The sequence below is a fragment of the Chenopodium quinoa genome, unplaced genomic scaffold (genome assembly GCF_001683475.1).
Source record: "Chenopodium quinoa cultivar QQ74 unplaced genomic scaffold, ASM168347v1, whole genome shotgun sequence".
Taxonomy (NCBI): Eukaryota; Viridiplantae; Streptophyta; class Magnoliopsida; order Caryophyllales; family Amaranthaceae; genus Chenopodium; species Chenopodium quinoa.
This window is the reverse complement of record NW_018744693.1, coordinates 6179676-6202454: the sequence shown is the minus strand read 5'-3', so window position 1 is coordinate 6202454 and position 22779 is coordinate 6179676. Positions and strand designations below refer to the sequence as shown.

General features: G+C 36.4%; 1 protein-coding gene across 3 annotated transcripts; it reads left to right on the top strand.

Annotated features, from left to right (window-relative positions):
* Window positions 1-5896: 5896 nt before the first annotated feature.
* Window positions 5897-21067, top strand: LOC110702675 (ATP-dependent DNA helicase At3g02060, chloroplastic). 3 transcript variants are annotated; one of them, XM_021880430.1, is made up of 14 exons: window positions 5897-6935; window positions 7595-7820; window positions 9515-9760; window positions 11227-11361; window positions 13549-13673; window positions 14118-14257; window positions 14752-14822; window positions 16117-16278; window positions 17844-17930; window positions 18070-18243; window positions 18418-18462; window positions 18912-19268; window positions 20057-20383; window positions 20539-21066. In XM_021880430.1, the coding sequence occupies exons 1-13, from the start codon at window positions 6325-6327 to the stop codon at window positions 20156-20158; spliced, it is 2481 nt and encodes an 826-aa protein (XP_021736122.1). In that variant the 5' UTR covers window positions 5897-6324; the 3' UTR covers window positions 20159-20383; window positions 20539-21066. The 3 variants fall into 3 exon arrangements, with proteins under 3 accessions (XP_021736122.1, XP_021736121.1, XP_021736123.1); XM_021880429.1 differs by having other exon boundaries at window positions 20457-21064; XM_021880431.1 differs by lacking the exon at window positions 11227-11361 and having other exon boundaries at window positions 20457-21067.
* Window positions 21068-22779: the final 1712 nt, after the last annotated feature.

Below are 22779 nucleotides of genomic sequence, written 5' to 3'. Positions count from 1 at the left end.
CACTTATTTGTTTTTAAAATTTTAAAACCTAGGTTAGTTTGATAATTATATAGTACATTGTTTTAATTTGATAATGTTGTTGATTATTCTAAGTTAGTTTGATGTAAATTGATAATTATGTTGATAATTCTAAGTTAGTTTGTTGTAATTTGATAATAGTTTAGTATAAAAGCCCTAAATTGATGTTAGTTTAGTAAGAAAGTTTATGATGAAATTGTGGAAATGTTTGGTAAAAATGTTGAAAATGTTGATGAAATTGTTGATATTGTTGATGAAATTGTTGTTTTAATTTGATAAAATAGCCTACATTGTCGTTTAATTACGAAAATTATGTTATGTAGAATACGTTGGTTGTTAGTGTGAATATGTTCGTTGTGTACTTTGTTTTGGTTGTTATGTGAATTGGAACAATGATGGTTAATTATGTTTGTAGTGTGAATTTCTTGGTTGTTATTGTGCGAATTGGTGGAGATTGCATGCAATTAAGATGTGTTTTTGGTTGTTGTATAGAATATGGCTGCACAAAACACAGCTTTGTTATGCCGATGGGGGGGTGAATTTGTGTCTGATGGACCGAATGTCCAGTATAGTGGTGGAAATATGGAACCATTGCCACTTGGACCAGACATGACTTTCAACGATCTGATGAACGAGGTTCATAGCATTATTGGCTTAAACTGAATGAATGTACAACTTAACATTCAAATGAGGTTTGAGACTAATAATGCGGTTCAAGTGTTACCTTGTTCTAACGATAGACATTTGAGGAGCGCTGTTTTAATGAGGGGTTATCCACATGATATATATGTAGAAATAGTGTCTACGTGTACGCAACAAAGTACTCGACCAGATCAACAAGCTACCTATTTTTCCGGTTACACAGAGTCCTTCCGAATGCCCTCACAAGACATTCCATCAACTGAATATGGGATGGGGTCCTTCAGCAGACTGCTTCATGACGATCGGTTCCAGATGCCGTTGAGTTCACATATAGCTTCACCTGTATATGGTGGAACATCTACGACAATGTTTGGCCAATCTGGGCCTTCGACATCGAACACAGTTATATCTTCTCCCATGCAACTCCAAAGTTATTCACCTACGCAGCATGATGATCATACATCACCGTCTCAACCATTGGTGAATCATCTTGAAAATCTACAACATATGGTGAACAACGAGTTGTCTCTGTATGTTGCGCTCCGGGAAACAAATGATGAGGCTGAGAGCGAAGAAGAGGAACCAATTATGGATAACATGGATGTTGATTCTACAGACATGGAAGGTGGGGAGGCCATGGTTAGAACTCCTATTCCTTGGTTAAGTCAAGTAAATGAGAATTATGAGGTTGATCAATATTGGGCCAAATCAGGTAGTCATACAACATTTGTGATCGGGGGGGGGGGAGTTTGAGAAGGGTATGTTCTTTGAATCTAAGAAACTGCTTCAGGAAATGGTGAAGAAGTATTCTATACAAAGGAACCAATTCTACACCACAGTGACCTCGAATGAGAAGGTCCTTCATCTGCGGTGCAAGAAGAATTGTGGTTGGTCGCTACGAGGCACCAAAAAAAGTGAGCACTCAGATACCTTTACCATAGTCACATACAAAGGCCCGCACCGGGACACCTGTGTCACTGAAGTGTTATCTACAGATCATGCACACTTGGATTCATCCTTAATTTCCGATTTTGTGAAGTCTTTTGTGCAGAAAGATCCATGCTTGAAAGTTGAATTTATACAGAAACTCATATCCAAGCATTTTCAGTTCGACGTTACTTATCGAAGAGCATGGTATGCTAGGGAGAAAGCCATAGCTGAAGTATTTGGAGATTGGGAGAGTTCTTATGTCCGACTTCCGCACTTCATGGAAGTACTCAAACAGTCAAACCCGGGAACCGTTGTTGTATGGAAACACAAAGCTCTGGTAGACGATGTTTATTACAAAAACATGGAAGTGTTTGAACAAGTATTTTGGGCCTTCGGCCCTTGTGTTGAAGGTTTTAAACATTGTATGTCTGTCATCTGTATCGATGGGACACATTTGTGCGGGAAATTTAAAGGAACATTGTTGGTTGCTACAGGTGTGGATGCAAACTTCCAAGTATTTCCGCTTGCATTTGCGTTAGTCGAAGGGGAAAACATTTCCAGCTGGTCTTGGTTTCTGGGCTGCATTCGGGTTCATGTCACTCAACGGGATGGCCTCTGTGTTATATCTGATCGACATGCTGGGATCATTGCAGCAATGAATGACCCTAACGTTGGATTCACCGAGCCGCGAGCCTATCACAGGTTTTGTGTTCGGCACTTGGCTTCTAACTTGAAGACTCACGTGCGAAGAAACGACATGAGAGATATGTTCAAGGCTGCTGCGTACCAAAGGCAGGAAAGAAAACTGGTAGCTGATATGAGTTTGATCGGTCAGGCGTGTACCAAGGCCATACAGTATATTGTCCAAGTGCCCTTGCCTATGTGGTCTTTGTTTCACGATGCTGGTCGCAGATATGGGATATGTACTACGAACTTCTCAGAAACATTTAACAATGTGTTGAAGGGTGCTCGATTTCTACCTGCCATGTCCCTTGTGGAATTAACATTCCACAGAGTCAATAAGTATTTCACTGATAGAAGGGAATTATCTCAGACTAGATCTGAACAGGGACTTGCATACTCCCCCAAAGTCACATCCATTATGGAGAAAAACATTGCAAAGGCTAGATATCACAAAGTGGAAGCGTATAACCGTCGACTGCATATATATCAAGTTGAAACAAAGAGGGGAGATAGAATTGGTAGAAAAGGAGGCCATAGACATACTGTTAACTTTTGGTTAAGAACGTGCATATGCAATAAACTACGGATCTTCCACCTCCCATGTTCTCATGTTCTAGCAGTTTGTGTGAAGTATTCGATATCAGAGCGGCCATGGGTGGACCGGGTACTGCAATCAGAGGCCTACGCAAACACATACGCTCCCCAATTCTGGCCTATCCCTTGTGAGACGACATGGAGAGAGAATGGAGGGCCTAAACTCATTCCCGACAACAGCATGGTACGAGGACAAGGTCGCCCTAAGTCAAGACGCATACGCAATGAAATGGATGAGACCAACCGTCCCGCGAGAAAATGCGGCCTCTGTCACCAGCAGGGTCACAACAAGAGATCGTGTCCCTCTAGATCGACCGGGCACTAATTTTTTATTTTTTCTGTTATCTAGAGTGATGTAGTAGAATAGTACGGTGATTGTATTTCTACATTTCAAATGATTGTAACAGTTGGATTTTTAGATTGAAGTATGAGATTTGAAATTATGTATTTTGTTATCGCTTATATGTAATTTTTACTTTATAATTGTTGGATTATAACTGTTTATGAACAGATACCATGGACACCCAAGATAGGACACCCGGACCCACCGACCCTTCTGTCCTTACATTGCATGACACACATCGTAGCGTTGACATTTGGAGTCAGTCGGTTGATCCGGCGAGCATACTGACATGCAGGCACTACACTGTTGCGTTCCTTGGCGATTGGGTTATCGATCCCCGCATTCTGCCTTTCGTGGAGTACGCTGGCTTCATGGGTATACATCGGATGGCGTTCAGAGAGGTCGACCCAACGCTTGTTACTGCGCTTGTGGAGAGATGGAGGCAGGAGACGCACTCCTTCCATCTACCTGTTGGGGAGGCGACCGTGACGTTGCGAGACGTGGCGATACTCACACGGCTTCCCATTCATGGGAGTCCGGTGTCTGGATCTGCGTTGGCCGATCCCCCCGGTTATGTAGCTCAGGTTCTCGGGGTTCAGCCAGGACCGGACGATATCAGGGGCGGCGGATTGAGGACCGGCTGGATACGCGACACTTTTCGTGTGTTGCCTGATGGTGCTGATGAGGCCACTATTGCGAGACATGCTCGAGCGTACCTTGTTCGGTGGCAAGAGTGGCAGCCATTTACAGATCATTTACCTGCAGCTGGTAGACCACGACTGGGAGCATATTCGTGGCTACACCTGGGGCAGTGCTTATCTGGCGATGTTGTATCGCCATCTGTGTAGAGCATCCCGCCGGGGTTCTCGTGAGATCAGCGGACCGTTATTTTTGCTTCAGGTAACCTACCTATCTGTTAACAATTTAATTCGGAAAGTTCTTACTTAGTTTACAATTAACCTAGTTTTGTGTGTTTGATGTCCAGTATTGGTCTTGGGAGCACATCCATGTAGGCAGGCCAGGTAGGCCTGCTATACATCGTCAGGGGCAGCAGGATCAGGACCAGCAGTATGAGCGGTACATTCCTCCACCACGGCCTTCCGCTGACGAGGCGTACGCTTGCAGATGGGCGGTCCCCAAGCTGACATATGCGCATGCAGCGAGGGGTCTGCCGTACTACCGAGACGCCCTTGACGACTGACCGAGGATCAGGTGAAATCTTTAATTTGTTTATGAAATTGTTATTTATTATGTATACTCTTAACATATTTAATATGCACTAACCTGTTTATTATGTTACTTTTTATGTGTTATCGCAGATGACATGGGACCCGTATGAAGCTGATTTAGTTGCTGCCATGCCTCCACATCTGCTAGATCATCAGGCGTAGTGGCGTTCTAGGGTCCCCCTGATCTGTTTTGAGGTCGTCGAGGGTCACCTACCAGATCGAGTCATGCGACAGTTTGGACTACGACAAACTGTCCCCCAGCAGTGCGACAGTTTGGACTACGACAGACTGTCCACGTTTGACTCATTTCGTTCAAAATAAATTGTGGATGTGGAGGTGGTGGATGTGGAGGAGGATGGGTGGTGGAGGTGGTGGATGTGGAGGAGGAGGGTGGTGGAGGTGTTGGAGGATGTGGAGGAGGAGGGTGATGGTGGTGGTGGATGTGGAGGAGGAGGGTGGTGGTGGTGGTGGATGTGGAGGAGGAGGGTGGTGGATGTGGTGGATTTGGAGGAGGAGGGTGGTGGATGTGGAGGAGGGTGATGGTGGTGGTGGATGTGGAGGAGGAGGGTGGTGGTGGTGGATGTGGAGGAGGAGGGTGATGGTGGTGGTGGATGTGGAGGAGGAGGGTCGTGGTGGTGGTGGATGTGGAGGAGGAGGGTGGTGGAGGATGTGGAGGAGGAGGGTGGTGGTGTTGGTGGATGTGGAAGGGGGCTGCACTGGCTGTTGTTGGGGGCCTGCTGTTGCTGCCTTCAGCCAGCAGATAAAACGCTGACTGAGGCAGCGTTTTATGCTTAGGTGTAAAACGCTGACTCAGTCAGCGTTTTTCTCTGTTATGTATACAAGTAAAACGCTGACTGAGTCAGCGTTTTACTGTATTTCCAATTTTTTTTTTAAATTTGTATTTCACATAATACGAAATTTTATAAAAAAAAATAATAACCAAAGGTAAAACGCTGACCGAGGCAACGTTTTATGTCAGAAGCTCAGTTTCGTAAATAGTTTGGTCACGCGTCTAGATTGGTAAATAGTTTACTAATAAGGCTTACTTTCGTAAAAAATCCTATCTTTAATGGTTACTCGTTATATGTTAACTTTGAATGTTATATTGGTGCAATAAATATACTACCTCCGTTATATATTATTTACAACGATTAGACATTTTTTCTCTTTACTTTATGTCAAATCGTTGCAAATAATGTGTAACGGAGGTAGTATATATTTTTTTAATCACAATTTTTTTAGAAAACTGGAAAATAACACTTTTTCTATATATAACAATGATAAAAGATACAAGTACTACATTATAAAAACAAATTTGATAGAATACAAGAACCTTTTATTTGATTCGTACTCCACGTTAAGCTGTAGATTAGGAATTAATATCATAAGCTTAAATAATTTTGGCCCCTAAAAGAACGTAGAAGGATTCATAACTTGGAGTAAGTCACCATTTTTTTTTTTTTTTTTTTTGGTGTTTAGAGAGCCACAAGGACTGGGGTGAGAATCGATTCCAAATCTCTTGAAATCGGGAGGAAAACACTAACCACTTGAACTATCCCCAACTCTCACAAAATTACCATTTATACTACTTAACAATTCTGTTGTGGTAAAATAACCTTAACTGTCATTAACGGTCATCAGATTTCTAAAATTGGTGATTACTGATTAGATATTTTGAGCAGCTTTATGTTTCTACTACACAAATTCTCACATTATCAGTTTACCTGTATCTCCCGTCCTTCTGCTTAAACCCTCTCAAAACCCCCCATTTTCAATCACCATTCTCTTTCTCCTTTAAAAATGCCAAAACCCATCTTCAATTTCACCTGTCTTTGCTAAAATTCCTCACTTTTTTCACCCAAAACCTTCAATTTTCTAGAATTAATGGCTGCCACAAAACTCTTCTTCCTCCCAATTTCAGATTTCTGCTTCAAATTGAGCTCACACCCTCAATTATCCACCATCTCTATCAACTTCAAATGCCCGTGTCGCCGCCATTGTCGTAAACCCCAATTATTAATCTGCAATGCTGTTTACACTGAAGGGGGTTCCCGGACCAAATCATCCTTTAGAAAGGAGAAGGTTTCTGACTCAGAATTCGACCCGATTACGGCCTTGAATGAGAGAATAAGGAGGGATCATGGAACCCGAGACACTACGAAACCGGCCTTGGATTCTAAGGAGGCTGAGAAGTATATTCAGCTTGTGAAGCAGCAGCAGCAAAGAGGGTTGGAGAAATTGAAAGGGAAAAATAAGGAAGAGAAAGGAGGAGGAAAAGAAAGTGGTGGAATTAGTTATAAAGTTGATCCTTATACTCTAAAATCTGGGGATTATGTAGTTCATAAGAAAGTTGGTATTGGAAGATTTGTTGGGATTAAATATGATATGCCAAAAGATGGTTCTGAACCTATTGAATATGTGTTTATTGAGTATGGAGATGGTATGGCTAAGCTTCCTGTTAAGCAGGCGTCGCGTATGCTCTACCGATATAATCTGTATGGTTTCTTATGATCCTTTCTTATTGAAATTTAATCTTAATTCCTAGATTTACTCTTTTCTTTTGTTAGTGAAATTGGAGTGTTAGAAATTCAGAATACAAGTGAGGACTTGTTAGACGAATACTCGAATAGGGAAGAGTATAGGACAGTACATTTTTGAGCTTTCTTCAGCTGGGTTTTGCCTGGATATATAATGTCTTTTGCTGCTGATGTTAGTATTTTGACATTGGTATTCACCTTTTGTGATAAGGTTGAATGTGAAACATTATTAAGGGTTGAATGGCATAAGAGTTGTAGACCTTATTAATCGCAGTATCTGAATGTTTTTGCAAGTGTAATGAACAACTTTGTGAGGTTCATGACATAAGGTAGTTTGCCAGTGTAATAAGCAATTTTGTGAGGGTTACGAGATACGAAGTAATATCTTGTTAAGACTTTGTTATGTTTAACATTCGTGAAAATTTCGCAGGAATTGTTGTGCATTTTGATTTTTTTTGACATTTGCATGCTACCGATGTATTCCTTACAACTGCTGGCATAAGTGAATCAAGAATTTACTCAGAAAATTTAGATGTCTTTTTCATGATGTTTCTTGTATATTCAGTCTTCCAGGCTCCAACTTTCAGTTATTGAGTGTTATGTATTTCTCATTTCAGTCCAAATGAACCAAAAAAGCCACGAACACTCAGTAAACTAAATGACACAAGTGCATGGGAAAAGAGGAGGACCAAAGGAAAGGTTGCAGTCCAGAAAATGGTAGTTGACTTGATGGAATTGTATTTACATAGGCTTAAACAGAAAAGACCTCCGTATCCAAAATGTCTAGCAATGGCTGAGTTTACTTCTCAGTTTCTTTATGAGCCCACACCAGATCAAAAACAGGTAAAACACTTTCTATTACTGGAAAGCCATTCTTTTTGAAGCATCACTACTTCTCATTGGCAGTTAAATTCAATACAACTATCTAAGTGGCTGTTTGGTTTATGTTGGAACTAAATATCCGTGACTTTTCATTTCATGAAAGTTAGTTCCCTTGTTAATCTACAAAGTGGAATGGTTTATATGTTTGATTAACACTTTGGAATTTGCACTTCTTAGGAAGTTGGAGAGTAGATATGTAAATAAACCAAAACACGTGAGGGAATTGTGGCTTATGAAGGGGGAAGTGGGCTAGCCACTTCCCACGGTGTATGGGAAGTCTAAATATCCATGTATTTATCAACTTACCACAAACCTTTTTCATGTAAACCAAATAACGCTCCACATAAGCACTAACTGGAAACTTTGACCATGTCCATTAATGTCAACCAAACAAGTCCTAAGGTGTGCTCTATTCACCTGAATGTCACTAATCTGAACTTATGAGAACTTATTTGCTTGAATTGAACTTATTGTAGTTATGAATGCAACTCCCATAGGCGGTAGCCCTTATTGGCTTTGATCTATAGTTTTAAACTTAGCGAGCTTAATTTTCATAACTCAAATGATAAGAGTTTCTTTTTCTTAATTGAACTTATTTTCTAATATAAGTTAATTAAGGCAAGGGGAACAAAGGCTATTGCTAATCCTTGAGGCACTTTCACTGAAATTTCCTATTTAATATCCAACCTAGGTTTCATAACCCCCCCCCCCCCCCTTTTTGTAATCAATTATGGAGGAAAGGGGCTCGTGGCCATATAATTATGAAGTACTGCCGATGATATTATTACAAAAATTATAACTAGTTAAAATAGGAATGAAGAAGCTAAGTCAAATATACCTCTTAATCTTTTGGGGAATAAAAATCTTTCACGGGTTTTTATTTTTTTATTTTTTCCTTTTCTTTTGGAGTTGCATCTTAGCGTTTAAGTTTCTTGTTCCTTTGGTTTTTGTGGCAATAAGTTACTAATATCAAACTATAGATATTTTTCTTAGTTTTAGTTATACAAGAGGTTGTATCGTATGCTGAAATTTCATTTGAACGTGTTCAAGATTTCCCTTTTGGAGCAATGGAGCCTAATGGCCCCTTGAAGAAAATTCCATCATTTATAGTGGATCTTTGAGGCACGCCAACTACTCTGCATGCCACATCACCCCTTTTAGACAGAAGGACAACAAACATCTTGTATTATTTTATCTTGGACATATCATATACTTGTATCTGTCAAACTACCCAAAGTTGCTCTTTATAACCAAGGTTTGTCTTGCTATTGTGAACATTGCCTCAAAACTTAACACAATTTGAGCAGTTGATACCCCAAGTGCTTGAGAGTTAAAAAGTCAAATTAATGCTTCAATAAATATTCTGGAACTATCAGTTAAGTTTGACCATTTATGACTTTATGAGCTTCTACTACTTTTTTCTTTCCTTCTGGTGTGAGTTGGAATAATTCTTTTTTTGGAGATGAGGGGGGTACTAAATTAGATTATGCAAGGCCTTAAAGATTTATATCCTTAGCCTCATTAACCTAGATGCTGCATATTTATGCTATGTTTTGATGTAAACCTCTATTGAACTATAACCATATCAAAACACAAATGTCATTTCCTGCTTCATGGTTGATACTTCTTGTTAGAGTAGTTGACATTTTCTGCAGGCTTTTATTGATGTAGAGAAGGATTTGACAGACAGAGAAACTCCAATGGATAGACTGATATGTGGAGATGTTGGATTTGGCAAGACTGAAGTTGCATTACGTGCGGTCTTTTGTGTTGTTTCAGCAGGAAAGCAAGCAATGGTTCTAGCACCAACTATTGTGTTAGCCAAGCAGCATTTTGATGTGATTTCTGAGCGTTTTTCCATGTATCCCAATATCAAGGTTGGACTTCTGAGCAGGTTTCAGGTAGGCCAAGTGGAAATTTTTTAACATAGGATTAGTAACAGACCATGATTATATATTAGTAAAAAGATGTATCAACAGCATTTATGATTTTTTTATATTTATGATGTTATCAAATCCCAACTTTACAGGTTGAGCATTGGCTGATATTGAATTAGACATTCAGACTAAAGTTTTTTTTTTTTTTTTTTTTTTTTTTTTTTTTTTTTTTTTTTTGACGGGAAGAATCAATTACATTAATGAATAGCCATATGGCATCTACAATAATAATAAAGACTTGAAAACCACAAATTTAGAGAAATTAATATAACTTTTACAATCAAAATCATAACTTTTACAATCAGACTAAAGTATAAGTAGTATATTTAAGATATTAGTAAACCTTATATCAATAATTTCAAAGTAGTGTTTCCCTATTGCTTAGCAGATATAAAATGCTCAATTGACAATCTGAATACTACATGTTTGATTTTCACAATACATCACATACATGAAGTTTTCACCACTTGTAGGCTCAGTTTTTTGAATTTATCTACTGTGCAAGTCACTAATTTTTCTTATGTTCTGCTTCGTTATGCTGTTGCTTTATTGTGAGCTAGGTAGGGGTAATTTATCATTCTGGGTAGGTGTCCATTTTTCATACCTTGAACTGTTCAGTTGTCATAGTTAAATATGTAGACATTGTTTGTACAATCGTGGAGATTGGAATATTGGATCAGGAAAGGCCTCTTCATTTGTTCATGTCTTTGTTTATTCCAGGCACATACTAAGAAATTCTATGCCTAAGATTCAGCTCTATGTGACTAGAATCTTCTTCTTCTATTCCTTTTTCATTGGATCATATAGCTATTTTTCTAAACTCAGGTCCATAACAAACTCTTTGTTCAACTTCCTTGTACTCCCACTGCCACTTGATGGAAACTAGTGGCAGATGCCTCTAGCCTAGCATCAGTTTAGTGAGCATCTTACCAATCTAATAGTCAAATAATTGCAAGAGCTTTGGGTTGGAGATATTATAATTCGATGACCCTATTTTTGGAGAGAACTAGAGACCGTGTAAGGGTGGGAAGAAGAGAGGTGTGATTATAGAGGTGAATATGAGAAGCATGGGTCCATTTCACCAAGTTAAAAGCTAAGGGGAGTTACAAGGGGATGAATTGCTTATCAAAAGGATATTTGGGGGAAAGGGGGGGGGGTGCTGAATGAACTGTGTCCCTTGCAGACGGGGTATGGAATTTTGAATTAGTCATAAACTGATACGGACAATCAAAGATAACTGCATGGTGTTGTTTTTAAGGAAAGGGTTTCCAGATTCTTAAAACCATGAAGATCCTTTCACATTTGCAAAACTGGATTTTTAACTTTCAAGCTCTGAAAGAAAACCCCCTAATAAAAAAATAAATATAGGTTGCTGTAATGTACTATATTTAGTTTTGTTAGGAACTTAAAGCATTGCTTCCTATTTGCAGACCAGAGGAGAAAAGGAGGAATACTTGCGTCAGATAAAAAAGGGTGAGCTGGACATTATTGTGGGAACTCATTCACTTCTTGGAAATCGCGTTGTTTATAATAATCTGGGCCTTCTTGTAGTTGATGAGGAGCAGGTTTGGCTCCTTTCTTCTATATATCTTTTAGATGATGATTATGTGTTTGCCATCTCTTCTTTTACATATTTTCATGTGTGCTGTATTCTTTTCTTTCTTTTATGCTGAGGTGGCATATATGACTTGTTGTAGTTTCTCAAGTTGGTTATTCAAATTTTCTTGTATGCATAGCTACCAATGTTTTTATTCAGTTCTTTGTCAGACCATTCTATTCAACAGCAGTATCCCATTACCTATGATGAGGTACTTCATAGTGCATAGTAGGAGAGGGAATCAAATGTATGCTACCTTAACCTTTTGATCAACTCTTCGTTTGATTTACACCAAAAATCTTTTGATCTGGTACATAAGAAACTAGCATATATGGAGTATTTATTAACATTTTATCAACATTGTAATCTTAAGCTGATAATTAATTTGTTCTTGATCATTTGGTTATATTAAAAATTATTTGGGCTTTCTGTTCCCGGCTTCCTGCATCTGTATTCTATATATATAGAAACAGGTAAGGTAGCTATTACAGTGTTGCTAAACTCATTGCCTGATCTGTGACAAATGACAATGATCAAAATGAGCTAAGTTAAGTTATGATATGTCTGGTTGTAGTATGCACTTCACGAGCTGGTAGATGTTATTGAAAAATAATTAAGTATTTCCTTTACTACTGCAATATTGAGTATGAAGTATGCTTTTTTAAAAGCACTTTTAGTTGAACAAAGCATAGCCTTTTTTTTGTATTTACCAATCTAGAGTCCAGCTCCATTTTGTTTGACCTTGATATGTGGTTTTATGCTGCTACGAGGCCTATTTCATTTACATTACTTTTGAATATTTAAGCGTTCTAAGTTTTCGATTACTCATTTTATGTTGTTTGCTGCCCCAGAATCTTGATGGAAACATCAATTGTAACATTTTAGAAGAACACAATTAAAATTCTCCAGGTAGAAACACAAATCAAAATTTGTATTGTAAAAAAGAGATTAAAGAAGAAAGACAAATTCTCAATGTAGAAGGTATGCATCAATGCAAAATGCTTTCTTTTTTCCTCTGTAAATTAGTAACTGGTCATTGCCTGTGGAAGGTCTTAGCTTATTGATAAATGGAAAACATACAAAGATTAAACGACCTTAGAAGGCTTTCTCTACTTAAGCCCTTAGTATTAACTAGCTTGCAACTGACCAATCACCTTTATTTATCATTCACCTTAATTTATCTATACTAACGCTCTATATTTAATCTATAATGTCATACTAACTCTGCCAAAATACAACAGGAAAAACACTTTCTGCTCTCAAACAGAAATGTTTTGGAGTCTCTAGGCATGATATATGCATGGTGCTAGTGTAGCCATCTATACTCCAAATCTTAACTTACTGTTGCAAGCTGCTGGTTTATTTATTATTTTTTTTAAAAAATGTTTCTATATATCTTTCTCATTATACATTAAAATTTCTGCTAGTACAGAGGATTCTCATTCATCCGTGTACAGTAAAACAAATACCAATGAAACCACTTTCAAAGTGGATGTGGGTAAATGTATCAGGATTGCTGTCACACAAAAGAAGATTTTTCATCACAAATATATGTGGCAGCAAGTCTTGTTCTTGAATTCAGTTTTTGCAAGATTGCCAGCTAGCAAATTATGGCTTGCTTGGGTTCAAGAGCTCTATGCCTAACCCATCTGCTTCATGCAACTTTTGAGTGGATACCTTAAATTCTAATGTTAGCGTCATTGTGTATAGGCCTTTTGGATGCGCAAATCACTTTGTACCAAATGACCTCATTATTCATGTCCTCAGAGCTAATTATCAGCTTTCAATGCAAGTTGCCAATCATACTTATCTACATGAGTCATAATCCATGTACTTGCTTCCTTAAAGATGAACCTGATGTAATGCTATGAATATCTCATGCCTGTCAAATGCATTGAAGGATAGCAAGATTTCATACACTCCTAGAACCCGAAATGCATAGAAAGTGAAGTTTGTTGCTTATGAAGTTATTTTGTATAGTTTCCATAATACAACTGTTTAATCGAGATGCTTTATACATGGAATCTAAATACTGTCTGAATTTTTAAATCTTGAATACTTTTTGAATTATCTATTTGCAAGGAATGATAAATCCCTCTGTTATATGTGTGGATCCACTGTTACAGTGATTATGCAATATTTCTTTGCTTTACAGAGGTTTGGAGTCAAGCAGAAGGAGAAGATTGCTTCCTTCAAAACCTCAGTTGATGTTCTCACACTGTCAGCGACACCAATACCACGAACACTCTATCTAGCTTTGACAGGGTTTCGTGATGCAAGGTTTGTTTTCACTTTGAATACTATCGAAAACAGTTACTTCATTATAAATATAAGTAGCTTTAAACTGTATATGTGTATCCTGTTCTTTGTGTTTTTCTATATGTCATGAAATTTACACTGACTGAATGCTTTGATTGGTCTCAAGTGAGAGTTTTCAAAATAGAAGTATCTGTCTTAGACTTTTCTGTAATTTGCATGATCACTGTTTGAGTTTAGATGCTTCGGATCAGACTTCTAAATATAAGGGTCTGACAAATACACAAGGGAGAGGTCCTCAGCCCATGTGTGACTAAACTACTTTCAGTTTTAGAATCAACTCCCTTTTCCTGTATCTCTTCTGAAGGGAAGAAGAAGGAAAACATGAAGATATTCTGTAGAATTTAGCTTCTATCTCTACAGAACCTTTCCTGGTTCAGCTTGATAAATTATATGGTTTGTCTGCAGTTTAATCTCAACACCTCCTCCAGAGAGAGTCCCGATCAAGACACAACTCTCAGCTTTCAGTAAAGAGAATGTAGTATCAGCAATTAAATATGAGCTGGATAGAGATGGCCAAGTCTTTTATGTTCTCCCTCGTATAAAAGGTGAAACAAGATTCTTTTCTTCAGTCAGATGTCTGTTCTAGTAGAAAATGATAATTATATCAAAAACATCTAAAAAGGACTAGTAGCTACGTAGTATTAAATTTTAGAAATTTTACAAGGTTTATGGATTATCTGCATAAGGTGATAATGGTTAAGAGGAAACATACATAAGTATTAAAAATAAATAGCAAGTTGAACAGGGAAAGTGTAACAAAAGATTATGTACAGAATTGACTCATAAATGTACATAAGTGTACGCTAACTCTATTTGTACAGCTTTTTAGGTGCTTGTGTCATAAATTGCAAGTAATGGAAGGGTCTTCAACATTTTTTCCGTATAGTTGTATATGTCATAGGGCTATCTACCAAAAAAATTGAAAAGGAGCTGTGAATTAGCACTATTAATATGATAGTCAAAAGCTTTGCTTTATGTGTACATGTCTTGGCTGGGTTTGGCTGTTTGTATGAAGTTTTGAGCTAATAATATTTTGCAGGACTTGAGGAAGTCATGGGTTTTCTTGAACAGTCCTTTCCAGATGTTGAAATAGCCATTGCTCATGGAAAGGTATTTCATCATATAATTTTCTTTACTTTATTTCCCCTTTTTTCTTCAGCTAGTTGATGACCTTGATGTCTACTTTTCTTGTAAATTATTTTTAAAAGTTAAAAATAGAGAGATCTTTTAGGTTTGCAATAAATCCTACAGTGAAGAAAAAGGAGCTTAAAGAGACTGAGAATTGAAATTCCTCCAAGTCTATATCTATAAACTTTTAAAAAGTGAGAATGCCTACTATTCATTTTGGGAAAATATCAATAGTGTTTTTGTCATGTTGGCATTGTTTTTTTTTTCCCCTTTTCTTTTCTTTTTTAAATCTTGTTTTCTTACTATTTTTTTTTTTCTTTTGCATTTTTTTATAGGTTAGGAAGAGTGATTCTTTAAACAAAAGTGAAATAATACTATTACTAATCACATTCTTATGTTAAATAGGAAGAAACTAAGAATAATTCATTATTCCCATAACTTAAAATTTAAAAAACTTACATGTAATTTGAGAAAGAGAATAAAAAACTTTTATTATATTTACAAATGTGTTTTTCGATTTTTTTTTATTTTTTTTTTAACTTTCTTTAATCTGTACTGACTATTATATTTTATAATTTTCATGAGCCAACCAAACATATTATGCTCATAGTCTACACTTGCTCCCATACTCATCAATCAAATTAATACGTTTTTCCCTATAAACTGTTCCGTAATTAATCTACATGCAATTACATACTTGCACAATTAACTGAACAATAAGCAATATTTTACAAGTATAATACTAACAGATATTCATCATCTACACATTAACCATAATTAAATTACAACAAGCACTTAGCAGAATTGGGTTATCGCGCAATATAATTCAAACTAAACGATTTATCATAAACGCAAAATCCATAAATATTAATCCCAAATTTGGGCTATCGCTCGCAATAGCACAGCTAGTTCTTAGAAAAGTATGATGGATCAAAATCATTTCGTATATCTGAAAGAGATAACCTTGCGAAGCCTTCTTAGCATGACAGAACAGTGGAACATCTAGTTCATTTGAACAGTAGTTGGTGAAGTTTTAAGTGAGATATTCATCTGAAATTGGGAATGGCGCATCCTGATAATTAAAAAATATGCTTTTCAGATATTCTAGGCTGGCTCTGGAACTTTTTTTTCCATGAGGCTGCAGTTTGGGAATTACTTGTGCCTCATTTTGTTCTGATTTCCTGTCGTATAATGATATGCATACTATGCACCTGTGCTTATTATTCTAATCAATTGGTGTTTGCATCTCACATTTTGCATCCACTCTTAATTGCAGCAATACTCGAAACAGCTTGAAGAAACAATGGAAAGCTTCGCCATTGGAAAAACTAAAATTCTTATATGTACAAACATAGTGGAAAGTGGATTAGACATCCAAAATGCAAACACTATAATTATTCAGGATGTTCAGCAATTTGGACTTGCACAGCTATATCAGGCATGTTACTTTCTGGCCAAACTGTGTACTAAGTATTTATTTAAAAGTTCTAGACATTAAGGGATGTCTTTAACTATCAGCGGTTCCTTTAAAAAAAAATAAACAAATAAATAAAATAATATAAGTGATTGTTCAATTTGTATTAGTGAATAGCTAGCACTATATAAGATAGTAGAGTTTGCAAGTAATGATCATGGCTAATAGAAATAGTACCTTTTTTTTTTTTGGGTGGGTGGGGGGTGGGGGGGTGGGGTGTGTGTTGCGGTATAGGTGGTGGGGTGCTTAAAACCCTTTACAAATTAAGTTATTGCATCAGAAGCAAGGGTATCAGCCACCCATTCCACACTTGTTCTCAAAAGTAAGCCTTGTTTCTAGTAAATGGTTGAGGAGCACCCAAAAAGGAGACAATCTTCTTATTAGTGGGATTTCACAAGCTGTTAGGGTGGTTTTACAATATTTCTAAAGCTTTCGATGCTTCTGTGATTGCTACGGCTTTATGGGAGTTTAAAAAAAAATATTATTCACTAACCTAAGAGCAGCCCTTTTTTCCCTCAGTAATATCATTTGTCTTTGCTCCATAATTTATGTTTGGAATTTATCGTAGTATTTACGTTTTCAAAGACCACTAAATGATAGGGAGTCAAAAGAGCTCTTTTTTCTAATTATAGGTTATAAATCAATAAGCCAAGTGGAAAATTCTAGGGTCTGCATGTGGTATTTATTCAAGTCCTGTAAATGTAAACTTTTTTTTAGTTGCTTTAGTTGATCCCCTCAAATTCTACCTTCATTGGTTGGAAACTTCTTTTGGAAGTCGAGGGATGCTCCTACAACAAAAGTTTATTGGTCATAATTTTTTTTCACTTTGACATGGCCATTTATCTTTGGAGAAGCTTACTTGGGCTTGCCCTTTAGAGTTTATGTATTGGCTATAGCTTTATTCAAGGGGTTTGGTGAGCGTAAGGAGAAAAAGTGCCATGGTGCAATGCTTTCATGAGCCATGGCAATTTTATGGTGTTTGGTTGGAGCGAAATTGCCGTGTCTTTTCTTCTGATTTGATGTCTTCTGGTTTGTTGTGGGACAGTCACTCATTTAGCATTGTTATGGGCCAACATGTCTGAGACTTTCAAAAGTTAATCAGTTGGGGAGGTTCAAAGAAATTGGGCTAATGCTAGTCTCTAATTAGTCTTTCTGTTGATAGGACAGCTTTTCCTTATTGCACGTCAGCTATCCTCGTTGTACAGTGTACTATTTTCAGTTGTATTTTTATATTTACATGAGAATGGGTGGTAAAGGTTTCTAACTTTGCTGATGAATAGGTTTTTCTGTATTAACTTTTTTCTGTTTGCTGTTTGCAAGGGATTAGCGAATTAAGAGTTATTGATTGAAAGCAATCTGTCTTTAGTGCTTGATAGGAATACCCCTTTAACAACTTTTATTCACATACATTGCTGTGGAAAATGTATGTATGTATGTATGTATGTATGCATGTATGTATGTATGTATGTATGTATTACTATCTCTCATGTTGATTCTTTATCTTTGTCACCCCAATTCCAATACAACAGCTGCGAGGAAGGGTTGGGAGATCAGATAAGGAAGCTTACGCGTACCTATTTTACCCAGATAAATCTTTGCTGTCTGATCAAGCACTGGTTTGTCTAATTACCCTTGTTGCAATCTCAGTTTGATTTGTTGAAACCTCTAAAGTCGTTCAATCATTGTTATTTGTATCAACATATTTTCTAAATTTCAAGTAGCAGTTACTAAGCTGAATTTCACTTTCACCTGTAGGAGAGACTTTCAGCCCTTGAAGAGTGTCGTGAACTTGGTCAAGGTTTTCAGCTTGCTGAAAGAGACATGGGTATTAGAGGTTTTGGTAATATATTTGGTGAGCAGCAAACAGGTGATGTAGGAAATGTGGGCATTGATCTCTTTTTCGAGATGCTTTTTGAGAGCTTGTCCAAGGTAATCTGTTTAACTCCTTTGATACATACCTATAATTTTTGTATCATGCTTTTGACCCATTGCTAAAAAACAAAATTTCCAGTCTTGTTTCAGCTAGGTTTTGTTTAAATAGCCAACCTTGAGAACCCTTTGGCTTTGCTTATCGTGAATTATGATTCTGGCCTTGTTTTGCAGGTAGAAGAACACCGGATTAGATCTATTCCTTATCAAAATGTTCAGGTACTAAATATCGTGTAATGATGTTTATTAACAGATAAAATGTGTTAGTGCGGCAACTTCTTAAAAAAGTCAGATTTTTGCTAAAAGAAGAAGCATTAATTGACACATAAGAGTCAATAAGTCGTTTGAAGATAATTTCATCACAAGATTAATTGATTATGTACTCACACTTCTGAGCACCAATACCTTAAAATTGGAATTAGTTTCATTCCTGCAAAAGCACCAATACCTTAAAATTCCATTTCAGAAAGCAACCCTAAGGATGATAACAAAATGCATTATTTCCAGTTAATTGATGTACGAGACTCAAGAATATATAATAACATCCAGTAATATGACCATGTCACAAATTCATTATTTGATTGATGACGAGCTATTTATGATCCAATTATTCACAATTCTATCCTTATCTGATTTCTAACTCGCTTCTTTTAAATTTTCCATTCCAGCTTGATATAAATGTCAATCCTCATCTCTCTTCTGAGTACATAAATTATCTAGAGAATCCCATGGAATTAATAAATGATGCTGAGAAGGCAGCAGAGAATGACATCTTGAGTTTAGTTAAATTTACAGAGGATTTGCGGCGACAGTATGGAAAAGAGCCTAACTCAATGGAAATTCTATTAAAGAAACTCTATGTGAAAAGAATGGCAGCAGACCTTGGGATTAGCCGAATTTATGTCATTGGAAGGATAGTTGGCATGGAAACAAACATGACTAAAGATGTATTCAGGATGATCAAGGACTCCATGGCTTCTGATGTTTTACGTAGTTCACTTGTGTATGACAATGGACAAATTAAGGTAAGTGTTTTATTCAGGCCTGTTATCAACTATGCTTTCTCTGCAGAAGTGCACCTGTAGAACTTTTTAATTTAGATCATCTACGTATCTATTTGTTTCATGGCATTATGCTATCTTTTCATTTGGAAATTCCCTCTTTTATGACTAGTATTATAGAGGGTTTGTCATACTAAACTTCCAGCAAAGTGATTGTCATATCATGGAGCGCATTGAAGAGACTGTTCGACAAGCTTTGTCGATTACTTCTCTGTTGAAAAGCAGAGAAGTTTCCATAAGTTCCTTGTTTTTGTTCTCTGAAGATGGAAGTTAGATGGAAAATTTGACCGGGGATGAAAAAGGGAAAGTTATACTGTGCAACAATCTACTTGCAACTATATTTGCTCATGTCATCTTATACATTTGCAAGAAACAAGAGATATATGAAGGGGTAAAAAAGAAAAGCAGGGTGGGAAAATCTAAGGAAAAATGAGCTATCTACCTTACCATTTTTATCCTAGAACAAGCATCTTTTAAGCTTACGTGCATCTATAAGGTGGTAGTGATTGTTGTGTAAAAAAAAAAAAAAAGTGGTAGTGATTGTATGAAATAATGTAGTTGGTGGACAATCCTCTCCTTATTGCCTCTTTTGTAACCTCTTTTTTTTTTTTTTTTTTTTTTTTTTTTTTTTGTTTTTTGAGGGGAGCCTCTTTTGTAACTTATCTGACTGCAACATGCTGCCATTGTGTTTTTTTTAATTATATTTTTTTTTTTTTTTGTTTTTTTTTTTTTGGTTTTTTGGGGTCTGACAGACTGAACTACTTCTGGAGCTACCAAGGGAGCAACTTCTCAATTGGATCTTTCAGTGCTTAGGAGAACTGCATGCTTCATTGCCAGCCCTTATCAAATACTAGTGCTTTTGCATATGTGATATTGTTTCATAGTTGGGATTTTCGCTCACCTTAAAGGGCTGGCAGTATGAAAAAACCAAGGGCTCACCGTGGCTTCAATTGTCTTAACCCTCCTGTGTTCGAGAAGCTGGTGATGATATTGATCAAAGAAACATTTATATAAAAAAAACAACCTTACACAGACAGTCTGTATATAGCAAGTTATACTTGGCAGGAAAACCTAACCAGGTAAATTTCTTCTCAGGTGCCTCTTTTTTTGGTTTTTTCTTCTCATACTGATCCTGATAGCTGTATGTTGCAGAATCGCTGACCAGTAAATGTAAGACACGGTAACAACCCACCTAGATATGTAGCTGTTTGCAGCAAATTACTTCATTACAAAGGATGCAGGAATCCAGTGGGTAAAAGGTGCATCAGGGTTCTCTTTGGCCAATCGTAACTGTTATGTTTCTTTTTCACCCCATTTTCTTCCGATTTTCAGCTGGTAAAATCTTGGAGTCTAAGAAGTAGGTTGGTGCTGCGATATTGCAAATTAATGGTCATAAGATCTTGCGAATTGCAAATCAAAGAGGGTGATCTTCACTTGGTCCAATTAAGCATGATTATATCTCAAGCAGAAATAGAAGCATTTTGAAATAGATAAACTTCTATTTGGCTGTAAGTAGATGGCCAATTATTTATTTTTTTCAGTTATTAGTGGCTATCTGATTCTTTATGCTGATTTGTATAGATGTTTGGTAGTCATGAAAATCGCTTAGCTGCTTGATTGTATAAATGACAACTTATTGATATGATTTGTTGTTGAGTACCTTTATCAATAAAACTGGTGTATTTTGGATAAACTTACCTATTGATTCATAAACTTACAAGTTAGAACCCTCCCATGTGAAAAAGACCCATACTTAAACCTCCCTTTCAACGAGCTAATAAGGGTGTTTCATGAAAGAGGTTTTACTTATCCAATATTCTTGTTCTTTCTTTTTGTTAAGTATGTAAAATGAATTGCCACTCACTTGTTGACCTATTCAGAGTTTGCAAGTTAGAATGTCAAAGAGTTTTTTAGTAGAGATTGAACCCGAACCTCAAGATTGGAAAGCTATATCCTTATCAATGGATCAAGCTTTGCTTGGTAATCCAATATCCTAGTGGAAGTTAAAAAAACTAAGGAAGTAAAAAAAAATAAAAAATGTGAGTAAAGTTAGCAAACGTAAGACCATTTAAGAAAAACTAGTGAATCGTTTAAAAAAGGTGAGTAAAGTTAAACAAAAGAGCATTTAAGACAAACTAAGGAAGTTTAAAAAGAGAACTAAGAATAAAGTTCAAGGAAGTTGTAAAGGAGTGGTTAATATATTGGAGTAAAAAAAAAAACATAAAGGTTTGAGAATATTTTAGCAAAGGAAAACAATATAGTTCATAAAACATTGTTGGGCTAAAATTACAAATTAAATATGAAAATAAATATAGAAAATCAATAACTACTTTAGGGCTAAGAAAAGTTGACACGACACGAAATAAGCGGGTTTGGGTCAAGAATTTTCGCCCCATTTAAGTAATTGAGTTGACACAAACCTGACACGAAATTAAATGGCTTAGGTTTGGGTTGAAATTTTCAACCCAAAACAGACACGCATAACTCGATTGTATTAATGTGTTGAACGTCAATTCCTTCACATGAATCCGACTTGCTTGTTTAACTTGTCTATTGAAGTAGTCAAAATAATTGAATTTTTTTTGTGTCAATCATACTAACCCTTCTAAATACATAATTTGGTAGCATAAATACTTAATTAAAAACTTTTAGCGGGCAAAATCTTATGGTTTAAGCAAACAAGTATTACTAATCTTTCACTTTAGAACCTCCTATCGTCTTGACTTACCCTTAGTCACCTATCCTCAATTCTTACGCAACTTTTCCTTCACCTTGACATTCTTTTCTTTTTTTTTAAAAAAAAATTATAAAAAAAAATGTCTTTTAATTTTAGATGATGTAAATAATAGAATTACTAGTATAGCTTGTAAGAAAGTTAAGGCTAGAGAGCTTAGTTGGTTAAAGGGCATTTGCCTAGGGGCTTAGTAGCCTCCATGTATTTTTGTGATTTGTGATTTGTGATTAATAAGTTTTTTGCCTCTCCTTAAAAAAAAAAAAAAAAAAAAAAAAAAAAAAAAAAAAATTAAAAAATATTAAAATCTGATATCAGCGATCACTTATGGGAGGAAAATTAGTAAAATTTATTAAGAGTTTCCAAAAATTAAAATAGAGCAAGTAATAAAATACGATCGTAAAAGGAAAGCGGAGCAAATATTAAAATGTGAAAAGAACACTTCGTATTCACTTCAATCAGTTAAATGTATACTTTCAATTTTCAACTTCAATTAGTTTAATGTATACTTTTAGTTCTCAAGTTTAAATGTAGGCAGGCCTTTGATTTGGATTTTAAAATAGAACTTGTAAAGTTTAAACAAAATTTTAGAAACAAAGATAGTATATTAGTATGTGTAAGGAGGGTGATCCCAACGTAGGGGGTCCTTCCTTAGATGCCCATGGCCATTTAATAGCCTAAAATTTTACACTTGTTAGGGTGTATTAGGATTTGAATTCCTGACTGTTTTGGGGGACCTTGAAT